The 16388-nt window shown below is 38.9% G+C and overlaps 1 protein-coding gene across 3 annotated transcripts in view; it reads left to right on the top strand.

Annotated features, from left to right (window-relative positions):
* Positions 1-16388, top strand: part of ARHGEF12 (Rho guanine nucleotide exchange factor 12) — a 47941-nt gene that overhangs the window by 21906 nt on the left and 9647 nt on the right. For all 3 annotated transcript variants that reach the window (XM_052786483.1, XM_052786480.1, XM_052786482.1), the window contains 17 exons: positions 570-675; positions 904-1116; positions 1534-1663; positions 1972-2007; positions 2631-2785; positions 3461-3607; positions 4417-4502; positions 5990-6115; positions 6926-7040; positions 9657-9757; positions 10012-10089; positions 11652-11727; positions 12134-12301; positions 12816-12903; positions 13832-13921; positions 14074-14150; positions 14545-14772. In XM_052786483.1, the coding sequence (XP_052642443.1) occupies positions 570-675; positions 904-1116; positions 1534-1663; positions 1972-2007; positions 2631-2785; positions 3461-3607; positions 4417-4502; positions 5990-6115; positions 6926-7040; positions 9657-9757; positions 10012-10089; positions 11652-11727; positions 12134-12301; positions 12816-12903; positions 13832-13921; positions 14074-14150; positions 14545-14772 (2020 nt within the window). The remainder of the gene's footprint in view (positions 1-569; positions 676-903; positions 1117-1533; positions 1664-1971; positions 2008-2630; positions 2786-3460; positions 3608-4416; positions 4503-5989; positions 6116-6925; positions 7041-9656; positions 9758-10011; positions 10090-11651; positions 11728-12133; positions 12302-12815; positions 12904-13831; positions 13922-14073; positions 14151-14544; positions 14773-16388) is intronic.

Below are 16388 nucleotides of genomic sequence, written 5' to 3'. Positions count from 1 at the left end.
TGGAGGTGTATCTGGTCGCAGCAGCTACTTATTTTCATCAGTGTTCCAGCTTCCTTTGAAATGTCAAGACTGTTACGAGCAGTTCTGCACTGACAGTGTGAAAAGGTTAGATCAAGCGTTCGCAACCTTTCTGAAGTGGTAAGATAAGCTGTATTTCTCTCTCCCAGATTAGAGTCTGTATGCTTGTGGAGGTTTGGAGTCACAAGATGATGTGCCTTAGCGAAACAAGGTTCTACTGGTCACTGTAAATTGGTCTCTTACCCTAGGGAGGAGAGTGGTTTCTAGCTCCTGCTAAGTAAAAACCAGGGTGTGTGAGTTTTTGCTTATAACAGATGTGTGTCTCCCTTCTGCTAACCCTGTTATGCACACCTCATAGCCTGTCTGTAGGCTGTCTTTGCCTCTGATGCTGCAGGATGTTGACCTCTCAATAACTTGTTAGAAATAAAATTCTCTTGTACCAAACTCCTGCAGTTTTAAAGAATTAGTCAATAACTCAGTAAATAACTGAATTTGAAGAAATGAGTGATCTGTTTGCTTTGCTTTTTTTTTTTTTTGTATGTTAACGGCAGCAAAGTATCAAGAAAGAGAAAGAAGGAGAGGAAAAAGGAAAGAGAAGAGGCTTTCCTAATATTCTGGGCCCACCAAGGAGACCGAGTCGACATGATAGCAGTGCAAGTATGTCAGACAAGGAAGTATATGTTCCCTAACTATTAGTCTGAAAGCCAGATAAAGTCTTTGCTGTCTTTTAAAAATCTATGCTAAGAATACTCAGTAAACTTCTTGATTTTAAAACATGTTTTTGAAGACACACAAACCTAATTTTGTCCTGAAGTGCTTCCTCTCTTCATTGCTGAAAACAGGTAAAAGCTTTTTCAGCAATATAATTGCTCTATGTTTGTTTAGTTGGCAGAGCCATGGAAATGCAGAAGCCCCGCCACCCAAAGCACTTACCTACAGCATCTTCTGTTAGCCCAGAGCCGCCAGATTCTAGCAAGATGCGCCAGAGTGGGTCCTCCAGTGATGGAACAGATGCGCCATACCCAGCTGCCAACCCGATGTCTCCTGTGGCAATGGGTCCCTTTTCCTCTCCAGAGGGAAGCAAGGACAGCGAAACAGGTAGGATGATACTAGCAAAGAGGAAGGATTAAAGATTGTGTTGTGAATGGGATATGCAAAGCACAGTTCTGATGCAACAAACTTGACAAATTAGGAAATGTTTTTATGTCATTAGACATGATCTTCCTTGCCTTAGTCATCTTTTCTGACTTAGTCTCTGGTTCAAATTAGGAAATCTTATCACAGCCAGAAATTGTTGTTACGTGGGTTCTATCACTGTGGCATTGGATCATCTAACAGGGAAAAAAAACCCCAGTCTCAATGCCTGCTTTTGTAAGCACAAGTCAGTGTCATCTGGAAACATTTGTCACTTGAGATTTTTCTTACCGACCTAGGAATTCAGTTCCTCCAACTCTAAGCTGAAATGAGGCTGTGAAGTTCTCTTATGTACTCTAATTTGGTACGGTCTCTGTCTAGGTTTGAAGCAGACTGGAGAAGCTCCACCTGCTAATGACTGTATGGATGGCACACCCCGCACACCTAATAATACCTTTGAATTCCCATCTCCTTTGGAAAACTTGCAGGAGGAGGAGGGAGAATCAGAGAGGTAACTATGGTGCCCTGGTTGCTTGAGCCTTGGAAGAGAGTTGATGTGACAATGGCTGTTGAAGCTTCGTCCGTAAAACTATTAGTGACATCATTTTGTTAAACATTATTGGTAGAAGTAGGAAATGCTGGTCTGTGTCTGCTACTATGGTAGTACTAGAAAACTGTGTATCAGGAGGGTGAGGCTGACATATGGACAAAATGTTCTAGTTGGGAGGTTAGGCCTTTTACTCTGAAGTTATGCTGAATGTCTGATTGGGGTGAAATTCTTGCATAAGCTTCCCTAATAATTTCTTTCGTTCTTTGCAGAATGGTTGACATGGGAACACCAAAGCCTTTTCGCAAGTGAGTATGCTTATAAATGTTTGAACTTCACTGAATTTGTTTAGATTTTAATAGGTTATGAAGTAGAATGCAGTAGTGCTCATTGTTCTGAGCCAGTACAATTGTCTGCATGATCTTTCCTTTTCTTAAATAACACATACAAGAAATGAGACACTGGCGTCTGTATATAGGACAGGTGGAGTGAATCATATGCAGATAAGCCCTTTGATCTATGTGTGAAATATAGTGATTGTTGTATCTACTGATTTGAATTGATGGGTTAGGGAGTTGAGATTTCCACATTTTCTTTTTAAATCTGTGTCTTGCTGTTAGCTCTGTGTCTGCAGATAGATGGAGGAAAGAAATTGTATCCTGCCCTAATTTGACTTCAAATTATTTTATCTGTATCATTAAAAGGAGGGTTGTGGAAATACTGTAAGAACAGATACTTTCTCTTAGTTGTTCTGTAAAGGGCAAAATTAGAAAATGTGCCTATAGGTTTAGATATCTAACAGCCTCCAGCTGTTATGGAGAGCATATTCATAATGCTTTGCAACTGAGATACAAATACTTAGATTTTCTCTTCTTTCTCCCTTACATCTGTGCCTAAAATGGGAAGTATCTGACACATTTTTTCATGTTAGGATGGACAGTGTTGGTTTCACAGATGTACAAAGTGAAGATGAGCTATACGATTTTGACATGGACATGGACCCTCCCAACTGGCAGCAACTTGTGAGCCGAGAGGTGTTGATGGGGCTGAAACCCTATGAAATCAAGTGCCAAGAAGTGATTAATGGTGAGATGGATATTTTTTCCTAGCTCACTAAGCACAAAGTTGAAACCTGTCCTCTGAAGCTCTGAAGTTCTTAAAACTTAAAACTAGGTCTTTCTTCACTGATCTGCTCAAAGTAGTGGCCATGTATTACTTCTGATTTGCAGCGTTCGTGTGTGTGAAACTTGTACTTGTTACTGAAAAATATCATGAGATGAAACTGATCCAGTCCTTGGAGAAGAAATAAACAATATTAAGTGGTTTGACACTGAAAGGCCAGTTTGCAATATCACGTTCTGTAAAAGAAAGCAAGAGGCACTGTCTAGACCATTGGAAAGCACATGATGCAAATGGAAAGCTACTACCAAACTTCATCTTCAAAGCTTCGTCTCAATTTCAGATCTTACAATCCTGCAGAACACTCTGTGTGGCTATATGAGCTGCTAAGCGCTCACTGTTTGTTTGGAGTAAATTATGAGTCACAAATCAATTGGCTTCTCTGTTCACTCAAACATAGAAATGCAGCAGAGCATGGCTCCATTCTGGAGCAAGCTGGAATATGGGCCAGCAAGGGAGGTGTTGATGAGGGAGAATTCTGTAAGTTCATACTTCTGACTTCTGTTTGCTTCACATTTGGATCCACGTTGCCACACCTTTTTAAGTAGATAGTTACAGTCCTGCTTTCCCCTCTCTCTTCAGAATTGTTTTACACCGAGAGAGCTCATGTCCGGACGCTGAAGGTTCTGCATAATGTCTTCTACCAGCGTGTCACCCGGGAAGGGATCCTGAACTCTAGTGACAAACGGAAAATCTTTTCAAATCTGGAGGATATCCTTGGACTTCATGGTAAGAACAGCTGACGTGCCTTTCAGCTTTGTAGTCTCAGCTGAAATTCTGGATACAAATATCTGAAAATTTTAAGCAAGTGACCCTGAAACAAGAGGCAACCTCGTACAACACTTCAGGAGAAAAAGAATACTACAGCTGTTCTTGCATTTGCACACAGTTTTTCCATTTCTGTTTTACAAAGATATTTTGATAAAGAATGCATGTGTCCAGTGTTTCAGATACTTGCTTTTTCTTATCTCTGTGCGCAGACTCTCTTGTGCTGATTCATGCTTTGACACAAGGAGCAATGCTTTGATGACTGGTCTTTATGGGTCAACTTTCAAAACATTACGACTGTTGTCGAAGAGAATATGAAAACAAATGTGGAAAGAATGGTGTCTTGCAGGTGGTTTTGAAAGGTGGCCCTTCCTGCTTGTTTAGAGAAAGTACTGTTCAGAATCAGAATTTCAGCTCTGCCGCTGAATAATCACTTGTATAATTTTATGCAGGCGGCTTGAAGTGTGTTCTACATTATTGCTGTGTTTTTCAAAGGGCAGTGATACTGAGCCTCAGAAAAGATAAGACTGGAAAGGTTCTTAGGGGTCATTTGAAGACAGGTGAGACATAAGCGCAAAGGAGTTATATAACATTTTCTTAGATATTCTGCTGAATTTATTATGTTGCAGGACACTTTTTTTAATTTAATTGAAATTATTGCAAATCTACTCTTTTCCTGAAGTAGCTTTTATTTTAAAATAAATGCTGAAAATTAAGCAATTTGAGCAGTACTAATGAAATTTAATTTTTTTTTTTTTTTTTTTTTTAAGTTGCATTGAACGATCAGATGAAAGCTGTCCGAAAAAGGAACGAGAGTTTTGTTATTGGCCAAATTGGGGAAGACTTGCTTTCCTGGGTAAAATCCTTTTTTGCTTTCTTGTACTTGAAAATAATCTTTCATAGAATGACAAAGAGCCAGAGGTTAGAGAAGGTAATTCCCAGCTAATAGGAATTAACGACCTTCTAACTGAAGGTCTTAGAGTTGTCATTTCTGTGGAGCCAACACAGAGCTAGAGAAGGAGGGTTGAAGGAAAGCAGGAAGAACTCATAGGATTTTAATTTGGATAGAGATAATGGTAATTTAAGGAAGAAAAAATAATTCTTATGATGTGTGGGTAGAGTAGGAAGGTAGTTTTGGAGACGTAAAGGTGAGAGTAGGATTTTGAAAAATAAAATAGCACAATTTATTTCAGTAACACTGAAATATAAGTCTTGAGTTGTCTGTGGTGCAGTTAAAAGATAGTTAAAAATACTGGTTTCCAATCCTAGAATTTACGTGGCTGAACCTTTTCAAATGTATAGCACTGTTGCAGGCTTCCTTTCTGAGTTCCAAATGACAGGAGCAGGAGTGCCGTAGATTCTTTAAAAAAACCCTAAATTCTCTCTTAGGAATCTCCCAGTTTGTTGTTTGTTTTCAAGCCTACTTAATTTAGGATTGGAGATTGATCTGCTTATTCTTTTCAGCTTGTCATGCAGAAGTCTCTTGTGGGTTTTGGTTTTTTTTTTGTATCCCACTGTTCATCTAGTATTCCAGAAAAAAAAGACAAAAATGAAAATCAGATGTGGCTGGTAAAGAAACACCTCCAACCCTTTCAGTTCTCCTGTGTATTATGAAAAAGCAAGAAAAATACCTGCTAGAGCAAGCTAGACCTTAAGCTAATAGTTATATGCCCTTGCGTAGTGTTCTGGATAAGTGGCTAAAACAAAAAACCGCAGGATCTCATTCTCCAGAGTGAGTATTTTCAGGAGTTACTATGCTGCATCACAGACTGGCTAGCAGGAATGGGAAGAGTTGCAGTTGCGGTAACAGATTAACCATCTGTCATCTGCAGCACATTTCTCAGCCCTGCTCATGGCTATCGTTTCCCCTAGCTGTGTTTTTCTAATACTTTTGTTTAGGAAATAAGATGTTATGTTATATTCTGGTGTTTAAGCGTGTGTGCCCCTGAGAAACAAGATGATGTCTTGGCTTTGCTGACCAACAGTCTGGTAAATAATCCCTTGTCGTTCATCTGAGTGCAGTTTTTTCTGCTGTCCTTATGGCTGACAGTGGAGACATGGCACTGTATTCTCCCTCTGAATCAGCAGTGCATTTATGGAAGGGATTGGATGTGCTAGGGCTGGAGACAGGAGAACTGTAGAGTTTGAGATGTAGAGGGGTTCCTCAGTAGACTGGGAAGACAAGGCCTTAAAAACAGGGTGGAAATCACTTCTCGTATTTTGCCAGTAATTTCTTTCTTCCCTGGCGAGACCAGTTCTGCTGCATGGCTATATGTCTGTTGAAAATGGCACATGCTGAACCTGAGTCTACCTAAATTTGGCTCTCTTGGCTTTCTGGCACAGTTTAGTGGACCAGCAGAGGAGAAGCTGAAACATGCAACTGCCACTTTCTGCAGTAACCAGCCCTTTGCTCTAGAGGTCATCAAGTCACGCCAGAAGAAGGACTCTCGCTTCCAGACTTTTGTGCAGGTGAATTTTATGCAAGGGTTTGACCTGCCTGAGGATGTGGCTGGTGGCCAGCATAGCATAATGAATGGTTGTAGATAAAGTTATTATAATTAATGACATCATGTCGTAACATTGTCTTCAGATTGGGATCATTTCCAATACTGTATTTACCTATGCTAATCATTTCTGGAGGGAGGAACCTTTAATTTTGGGGAACACAAAATGTCCTGATAGAATGCAGGAAAGCACATGCTGTCCCACGCAGGAGATGGCATCTCACCTGAGGTGGCTGTTTCCCAAGAGTGAGTACTTCCTTGGGGAAAACTGCGTATAGTAGTGCAATTTTGATGCATGCCATGGTCAGAAGACAGATGATGTACACCTATTCTGCCTGCCAGGAAAAGGGCTTGAATACATGTGGCATTTGGAGGAGAGAACATTATCTTCATTACCATAGGCTGGGAAGAACTCCAGTAATGCAAGGGTTGAGGTTGTATTGAAAAATGTACTGCAGTTTTGCTATAGTGTGAAAGCCTAAACTGATGTCTTCCCTGTATGGCAGTGACTGAGATTGATTGGAGATGGTAGCAGGCCTCTGTGAAGTAACGAGGGAAGGAAGCCGCTACTTTTGTGATGAGCCTTTCCTATATGTAATTGCAAATGGAGAGGGGATGTGTTGTCTGAATGATAGATCTTGGCATTTCTTGTCTTGTATTTAATTACTGGAAAGTGAAGTAATAGACGTTTATGTGATGAATAGATGTTACACGTTCAGGTAATTATAGTCTTAATAAAAATGACAAATGTAGTTATTGTGCTGTTTAAATTTAGGATGCTGAGAGTAATCCACTGTGTCGCCGGTTGCAGCTGAAGGATATCATTCCCACAGAGATGCAGAGGTTGACTAAGTACCCCCTTCTGCTGGATAATATTGCTAAGTACACAGGTAAACCTTTCCTCTAGGGTTTGTGTATGCATCTCAACAGGTTTACTAGGCAAATGTGATTTCAAAGCATATGTTGAAGAACAGTTCAATTTTATGGGTCACTATCTGTTTTCATTGTGACCTTGCTGCTGCCTTCCATATGGGAGGGCAGGTTAAAAAAAGAAGATTAAAAAAAAAAAAATTCAGTCTTTGTTTCTAAATTAACTTCGTTTTCCTTCTTGGGGGGGGGGGAAATTCAACTTGAAATAAGTGAATGACAGTCATGACAGTCTGTATTGGGTTGTAGTGCATGTAGAGTGCAATATAATAATTTAAATGTAGTTTTAAAAGTTAAGGGAGAGGAATGCTGAAATTTTGAAGATAAACCAAACCACTCTGCTTATGAAAGTTACTGGCAAAAGAATTTGATTAGCTATTTGTTTTTGAAGAAGGAAACCAGGAATTCCTGACTGTCTCTTCTCCTCCGTCCCAATTCCTAGCCTGTTTCTTAGTTTTACGCTATTACTGTTATTAACGGTTTTTAATTATTATGACAACCAAACAGAAGTGAAGAAAATATTTTGTTTACATCCTTATATTTATGGTTGTGTAAGAGTATGTGATAATGTCAACAGCTAGAATTACATTCAGAAGAAAAAGAAACAGAGGAAAAGGAGCGGGTATCATGTAACTTCCTTATTACATGCTCTTAGCAACCAAATCTTTAGGAACTTACTGAAAGGCAAGTTGCATTTGTGCTATTGCTTTGAATAGTCATTAGCATGCCTGTTTTTTCTGTAATTTTCTAGATACATTTAACTCATTTCTACAGTCTTGAACAAGGAAATAACGAGAAAGAACTCAATCACTAAAGATGATACTCTGTTTGTTTCAATAAATTGGTTTTCGATAATAAATATGGTCTGAGAAACATTTTTTTTTTTCTTGAATTCAGGACATTAAGATAGCTAAATCAAACTTTTAAGAAAAAACACATTTATGTGAATTCCAGTTTCCATGTACATGCATTTGAGAGAGAAAAAGAATAAGATCTTCAATAACAGAAATCCCTAATCGTCCATTACTACCATAAAAATGTAAAGAATGAAGAATCTAATAAAAACCTATCAAGTTATTCCATTGCTTAAACAAGCTTGGATAGACATAGGGCATACTTCCGAGCAAGGAAGAAAAAAAGGAAAGTATTAGTATTATAGAACCTAAGCAAAAATCATGTAGTGTTAAGGCTTATGGCAAATCAACATGTTTCTTTAAGAAGAGAACAAAAAGCAGATAATGCAGAACAAATTGATTTTTTTTAAGGTCAAGGTTTTCTTGTTACCAACCAAGGGTGGTTTTGTTTGTTTTTTTGTTTGTTTTTTTTTTAAATCAATCCTCAGTAGTATTTGTTCAAAATTCCCAATACCTGGGAAAAATGTGCACTCACAGTGCAGTCTGATCTACACCCCTAAAGTCTGATATAAAGCAAGCTTCATATAAAAATCTTGGATCTTACCAATATAATGTCAACTAAAACTTTGAAGCAGATTGAACTTGGAAAGAAATACTTTCCTACACAGTAGACACCAACAGAATCTTAATGTAGCCTTCCTTCCTCATCTGTTGAATCTCTAAAGCACTACAGAACATTTTCATGTTCTTGCAGAGGGTGGAGTTTAGCTAGGAAGTGATACACTGAAAGATATTTCCAGCATGACAGGCGAAAATGTGATTAATAATACCACAAAATGCCTTTTCAGGTTTACTAGCAGATACCTGCTGCAGTGTAATTTCATTACTCATAAAAAATACACTGCATTTACAAGTTCACTCTAATCATAATTAAGAAAGCATGTGATACTCCATTATCCTTGATGTACTTGTTTATTTGCCTGTTAACTAAATTCTTAATGTGGCTTGTGGTAGTGAGAACTGATGGGGTTCACCTGTGTCTGTGTATGATCAAGTGGCATTGGCTGGCAAGATAACTCTTGTTTGCTCTTGCTGTAATGGAAGACTGTTTTTTATAATCAGGCTGCATGAATGTAGCCAGAGATAATTTTTTCCTAAGCTGTTAAAATAAATACAGGCTATCTGGATGGAAGAAGTTATGTAACACACTTTTTTGATATTTTGTGTTATGTTTCTTTGTCTGTTTCTCTGCCTTCCAAAATAAATAAATAAAAAGGATCGGAAGAAATGCAGAAGCCAGTAGTCAGTTGCCGAATCCTGGGACTTCAGCTAGCTGGCTGTGTGTTGCTCTTAAATATCTGCCCCAAGATGCTCTTTGTACTACTGTGGAGTCTTAGTAAACTTGTTAGATTTCTCAGAGTACTTCTCAGATTGATGTTTGTGGAATGAATAGTTATCACAAGCCCCTCAAAAAAGGGAAAGTTACAAGGCTGTGCTGTGTATGGTGATCATCAGAGGCTGGTGTCTTGTGCAGGGCAGAATGAATTATCTCCTGTCACAAATCATTTTTGTCATTTCACCTTTGAAATGCAGTGCTTTTGTTGATAGGCTATTCTGCGAATTTAAGTTCTCTTTCTCAAATTCGAGGTCAGCAAACTGCACTAGATTTCTGACTTTTTCAGCCTTTATTGGAAAGCATTATTACATTTCCTTTTTCTCTTGCAGAACTGCCTGAAGAGAAAGAGAAAGTGAAGAAAGCAGCAGATCATTGTCGTCAGATCCTTAACCACGTGAACCAGGCTGTCAAAGAGTCTGAGAACAAGCAGGTAGGAGGTGAAGAGAGTGAGCATCAAGGGTTGGGGAGAAGAGAGTTGATGGGCAACAAGCTGTTTAAGACACCTAGAGTCTCTGTACTAGTGACTTTATATTGTGGTTCAAGATGTTTTGTGGCACAAGTATTCCTGTGAGAGGAGGAATCCCGGGCATTTGGGAATGTGTGGAAGTATTCATAACGGCCTGCACTCTGACGCTAGTGAGGTTTCGCTAATCAAAGTGACCATCTTCATTGCATTTTCTGCAGCATTTGGAAGATTATCAGCGTCGTCTCGACCTGTCCTACTTGAAGCAGTCTGAGGATCCCATGATGGATGAGTTCAGGGTGAGTGACAACATTAAAGCAATCTCTATGTAAATCGTGATTGCAACCCTGTTGTTCAGTTTGTGGCTCTTTCTACTACAGTCTTCTGATGTACAGTCAAGTGGTCTTTGGAGATAAGTATTTCTGTACAAAAATTAAAACAATTAGTCTCAGAAATTTGAGTTTTGCTACCTTCCTGAAGATCTCTGTGGATGTAACAACTTGGTTCTGCACATAGTAGTGTTGATGAATCTTGTAAGCTCTGTGAAACAAATCTTAATGGTCTGCAAGCTAATGCACTGTATCACATAAGAGATACCTGATGGATGATAAGTCCTATTATGGATATACATCTCACATGATCTCATGTCTTAGTTGTGCTGTTGGAACTGGGGAGGCCTCAGAGAGTCACGAGGTGTAGTAATGAAGTTGGCTTTAAAAGAAGAACTTGTAAACAGGCTGATTTGTATAGGAGATCCACAGGTATAGCCAAATAAAGTGTTAAGTTTAGTGCTAAATGTACTGTGTTTCATGGCCCCTGTAAATTCTTGCAGTTATGTTAGTGAAGCTGGTTATTTGCTGTCCCCTGCTGTTAAATGGAATGGGCAACACCACATCCTTGGAGCAGGACTAACTTTATGAAATTTTCATGTTTCAAGTGAATTATGAGCTCCAATAGGCACTTGCAATGTGAAACAATTTTTTTCTTTCTCACATGTTCCAAATAGGTAGCTTCTGCAAAAGTACTCTTTCCCCTTTGCTCCTGCATCTTTTCCTTGTGATTTGGTACTTTATCCCCAGTTCTTAATTTTTACCACTATCTATGCCTGTGTTGTATAGATTCTCTGTTGTTTATTTATCACTCCCCTATCTTCCTCAAAGTCAGTGTGTATCTGAAAAATTTTTAAATGAAGACTTTTTCTGTAAAACTGTGTCATGTATCTTTCCACAAATAAACTTGCAAGCATTTAGTTAGGAAATGAAGAACTTACTGGCAGTTATGAAATCTTGCTGTCATTGATTGTAGACTCTGAGACTTGGAAGGAGCGACTTGTGAAAATTGTCACTTCTACTTGCCTGCAGATCTAAATGTCACAAGCACTGAAATGACTGAAGAATCCATTGACATTATAAAGTCCATCAGATCATTGGAATGATTTGTATGTCAGTATATCATTTGTAGGCACACTTGACTTGCAAATCGAGTGCTGAAGCATTAACCAATTGTAATACTAGAACTGCAAACTTTATATGACATATTGGGAAAACTCCTCCTAGAAATCAGATGACATCCTAGTGCCTTAGTAGCTTGACTTAGTAGGAAAATTCTCTACCCTGTGACCCCCGGCATCTGCAAAAGAGCAGTGAAAGAGGAAGAGTGATAACAAACACCTCTCACAAGATTTTAGTTTACAAGCATACCCTACTCCTGCTCCATGTTTCTTTTTCCAGACTGGGTTTAGCTGCTTATCTCCAAACTGGACAGCCTATCCTACCTTTCCCTCTGACATTCCCATGCTTTACCATTACTTGCTTCTGCAGAAATTTCATAGTGCTACTTTTTTTCTTTCACCTGGTGACAGAACTTGGATCTAACGAAGAGAAAAATGCTTCATGAAGGACCTCTAACTTGGAAGGTTAATCGTGACAAAACTATCGGTGAGTCCTGTTCCATCAACTGACTCGGTTGGGTTTGTGTGTGTTTGCTGAGAAGGAGAGAGAGAGAAAGCATTTCTGCAGTTTCCAATTATGATTCTTACTGCCACCTATAATAATGCCCGTGTGTTTCTCAGAGCTGATTAAATTATTCTTGTCAATTCTGAAATGTGCTGGAGTATCATTAAGGCCATGCAGGGACACAGCAGTCAGTCATGAGATGATCCAATTCCATCTGTAGCTTTCTGCTGTAGTTTTGATGAGGAAGATTTGCAAGCTTTGCCTAGAATGGCATACCACTGATTACTGCCTCTGCATGAGTAATCAAAAATGCAGTCTCTTTCTGCAGGGGTGTGATACAAAACTATGAATCTTTAACTCATTCTGGGTTCTTTTGCACTCTGTGCAGATCTCTACACTCTGCTTCTGGAGGACATTCTGGTGCTGTTGCAGAAACAAGATGATAAACTGGTACTGAAGTGTCACAGTAAAATCTTGGCATCGACAGCTGACAGTAAACACACCTTCAGTCCTATCATCAAATTGAACACTGTTCTGGTTCGTCAGGTGGCAACAGGTTAGTGTAACCAATTGAGAAAGCGAAAGGGGAAGCAAAAAATGAAGATTAGCTGAGTTGAGGACAGGTGTTTTTGTCTAGAGTTCCAGAGTAGAACATGGAAAAATGTGTAGGCTTAATTCTTGGTTGTCCAACACCTTGCTTTATATGTATGAGCTGTTTAACTTCTTTGCAGCAGTAATAAGCATGGCTTGAGTTTTAAGTAGGCTTCTAAATTAAAGTACTCTGATTGTATTAGATGAAAGGTACTCTAGAAATTATTAGGAGGAAAAAGAGGTGAAATAAACCTGTTTTAAAATGGTTTGGGCAGTAGTGGCTCTCTTCTTTCAGGACTAATAGACAAATTTGCCGGATAGGGAAAGATTGATGTTTGTATATTATAGCATTGGAGGGTTATCTCATGAACTCTTCTTTCATTGCTTCTGGTTAGGGTTATGCCCTGTTTTAGGAATTTTCAGAAAGCTATGTGGGACAAGGCCTCTAGTTAAATTCTTCCCTCCCTGTGTTGCTTCAGATAACAAAGCTTTCTTCGTCATCTCCATGTCAGAAAATGGCGCTCACATTTATGAACTGGTGGCACAGACTGTTTCAGAAAAGAATGTGTAAGTAATTGGTTCAGCTCCATATGCTGCTTGATTTGTTCTACTTGAGAGATCTTTTACATCTGCTTGCCTGTAGTAACTGTGCAGGTGTCCATGAATTACCTGAGTTCCTTCTCTGAGCTTAGCTGTTGGCCTATGTAGGAAGTATCCAAGGATAGTCTCTCCCAACTTATAAAAAGCAGGGGGAGAGTGTATGCGCATATGTTAGTGAGCACGCGTGTGTGTATATGTATACACACATACGTATTTAAAAAACCAGCCCATGCATACACTCAATGCTTCTGTTGTTGCTTGTTGTCTGGCTCGCTCCAGACCCTTTTCTGACCTGAGAAATGCTCTTATTTACCCTTGCAATTTTGGTCTTACGTGACTGACTGCCAGATGAGTAACTGAAATAATTCTGCATCTTTGTGCAGAACCAGTTAACTTTGCAGACTTTGATACTAGCATCATAAGCACCCCAATGCATAAATTTGATTCCCTAGCTAAACACTTTTTTTCCTCTTTGGTAGAAATGCTTTTTTTCTGAAGTATAAGCAGGGCATAGACTTACTTGTGTGATACATAGCAACTGTTATAGTATGTCATATATTAAACTCTTCAGTAATATGTGAAATGTTACTTAATGCTTTCATATATATTTATATATAAAATATCTGCCTTACCTGACAACTCCTGCTAAGGTCCTGTCATTAATTTCCTTCTGCTGAATAGTATCCTGGTGAGGTGAGCATTATGCTGTGGTGCTTCACTTGTGGCTGCAAGGTATTACTGAGGAATTGAATGTAACAGAATTAATTAAATAAACAAATAATTCTGTTGATAAGAAAAGCAGTAATAATATTAGCTGGATTTAAGAGGTGTTAAATAGGGAAGTATTCATTATGCTTCACGTCTTGCATGTTTTTATTTGATGTTTCTACTGCAGATGGCAGGACCTTATAGCTCAGATGGCAGGGACTGTAAAAATGGGGAGTACCAGAAGAGTGATTCCATTACCACAGTCGGGACCTGGCGAGTAAGTAAAAGTAGCTGGAGGAAGAAGGGCTGGTTTTTCTTTTTTCAGTATTCCTTCTTCTGCTCAAAGATTGCCAGTCAAAACATGGATTCTCCTGCGGCGATTCAGATAAATGTGACTAAAAGAATGTGTTCATTCTTTCCTCCCTGCAGAGAAGACCGTGAAGAAGAGGAGCAGCAGAAGCTCAAAGAGCAGCATGACATTCCTGCCAGTAGTCTACAAAGTCCAGGTAAAACAGCGGTCCAGGCAAATGGTATCAGTAGATTTGCTACATGGAGTGCAAATGTGCCAAGCCGTATTCCTTGGGGCTTGGAGATCTTTTGGTAGCTTTGATGTTTTTCTGGAAAGGAATGATTTCTTTATAAGTCATGTAGAGAAGTGATACTCTCACTCCTCCAAGAGAAGCTCTTGGAAACCTACCTCTTACTATTTCCATCTGTTTTATAAATTGCTGGGAAAGATTCCTTTTTCCCCTGGAAAGAATTGGCCTTTTACCAAGCCCATGCTCAAGAGCTGTATTTTTTAGTGTTTTCAGAGATTTCTGTGTGAAGCGGAATTTTCTGCAGTTTATCATTGTATTTGGCATAGTTGTTTAACCTGAATGTATGTTTTCTGTTTACTAGATAAAGATTTGGGCCTCGAATCTCCCTTAATACTGAATGCTCAGTTGTCTTCACCCATCATGTCTGAAAAATCCAAGGTAGAAAGTTTTCTTGTGTCAGAAAGACAGTTTGATAAGGTGCAGCAGGCAGACCTGACACTTAAAGATTCTTCTGCATGCTATGAACACACAACCACCAGTTTACCTTCGGTATCAGAAGGGCAGTGGGCATTGGATGCATTAAGGAACTGTAAGTATCTGTGGGCAGTGTCTGGTGGGATGTGATTTGGAGATGGGAATTGTTAGGTCAACCATCTAAATCAATGAGCTAAAATAAAATCTAAAGCCCATTTCTATTAAATATCAATTCTCTCTGTGCTGTAGATCACAGCATAGCAAAACAAAATGGATCAGACAGCAAGGAATTCTAAGTTCTGAATTCATATACTGGCCCTTTCTTTGGCTTTAGGCATCTCATTGTTTTTCTGTGGTTTTCCCATGTATAAAATGATGGTGGTAATGAATTGTTACTTACTGTCCATGAAGTGCTTTGATGACAAAATTATACTGCAGAACTCTGTGCAGTGCTGTACAGTGCCATTGCTAGTCAGCATTTTTTTAAAAGACAATGCAGTTAGCTTGTGGACTTAACTTTCATAGCACTGGAGCAGAATAGGAGAGTTTGCATGAGTTGCAGAATATGATTTTGCATATTTTTTTGTAAAATCCTGCAAACGAGATTGGATATATGTGAGCTTGGCAAAGTCTAGGTTCAGATTTTCTGAATACTTGGGAGGTGGTTGGATATAATTAGACCAACACTTGCGTGTGTTGAAAAGAAATTCTCCTGATAGATTATTCTGTAAAATCGTTTATAGATGATTTTTAATCGCTTCCTCTGTTCTCTGGTATACGTCCTTTCAGAGGAAGAATGCAGGGCTATGCAACCTACTTGATCAGATCTAGCAGTGCAATTCCTAAATATAACTTCCTAAAATTTGAATGAATTCATTAATCCATATATCTCTTCTTGGCAACTCTGAAAGGGACATGAAGTCCCTCAGCTGTACTTGGAGGGAATAGTCTGTATTGCTTCTCTGTGGGTCATTTGCTTTTACCCAAATGCAGAGCATTCATATCCTTGGCCCGAATTCCCTCTTCCATCTCTCTATACAAGTAATGACACTTCTTTGCAATCTAATAGTTTGTCTTGGATCTTTTGATCCATTTATGCTTCTCCTTATAGGATTCAAAGTCCTTTTCTAATTCTGAATGCTGTACAAATGTTCTTGGTACTTATTTTCAGAGACCAGTGATAAGATAATCTTAGTCTGCGGGGTGTGTAAAGACAGTATTAGTGACCTAGTATCTCATGACTATTCAGACTTAAAAGAGCAGCCCTCTAGCAGCAGCAGTGGGTCACTCACATTTTGACAAGAGCCTTCCACTTAGATGAGTGACTGTTTTGTTGTATGAAATCATAGCTTTTCTTGGGTGTTACATGAGCATTATATGGTGAGAATGAACAGTGTTCTTATGCTCTTGACAGTATTATATTTTTGTTTTGAACAATGTGTCCTTATTATGAAGTGTTTGGTTGGGATAATTTGAGAACTAAAGGAATGTGGGTTGAAGTTCAAACAAGCATAAATTTGCATGAAATTTTAGGGAAAATGTGTCTTCAATTTTTTTGATCTGTCGTTTCAAAGTTGAGTGGAATATTCTCAATATGCTGGTTTCTCAGGTGGGAATCCCCTATTACGGCCATAGTTTTTAGTTCATGTGGGGGCATGGGTAAAACCCAGGCACTCACCTGCACTCCAGCTCACTTGCTGAATAATTTCAGTAGATGATTTTTCTGTTTTT

This window comes from Harpia harpyja, chromosome 4 (genome assembly GCF_026419915.1).
Source record: "Harpia harpyja isolate bHarHar1 chromosome 4, bHarHar1 primary haplotype, whole genome shotgun sequence".
NCBI lineage: Eukaryota > Metazoa > Chordata > Aves > Accipitriformes > Accipitridae > Harpia > Harpia harpyja.
The sequence above is the reverse complement of the archived record's forward strand: the minus strand, read 5'-3'. Positions and strand labels throughout refer to the sequence as shown.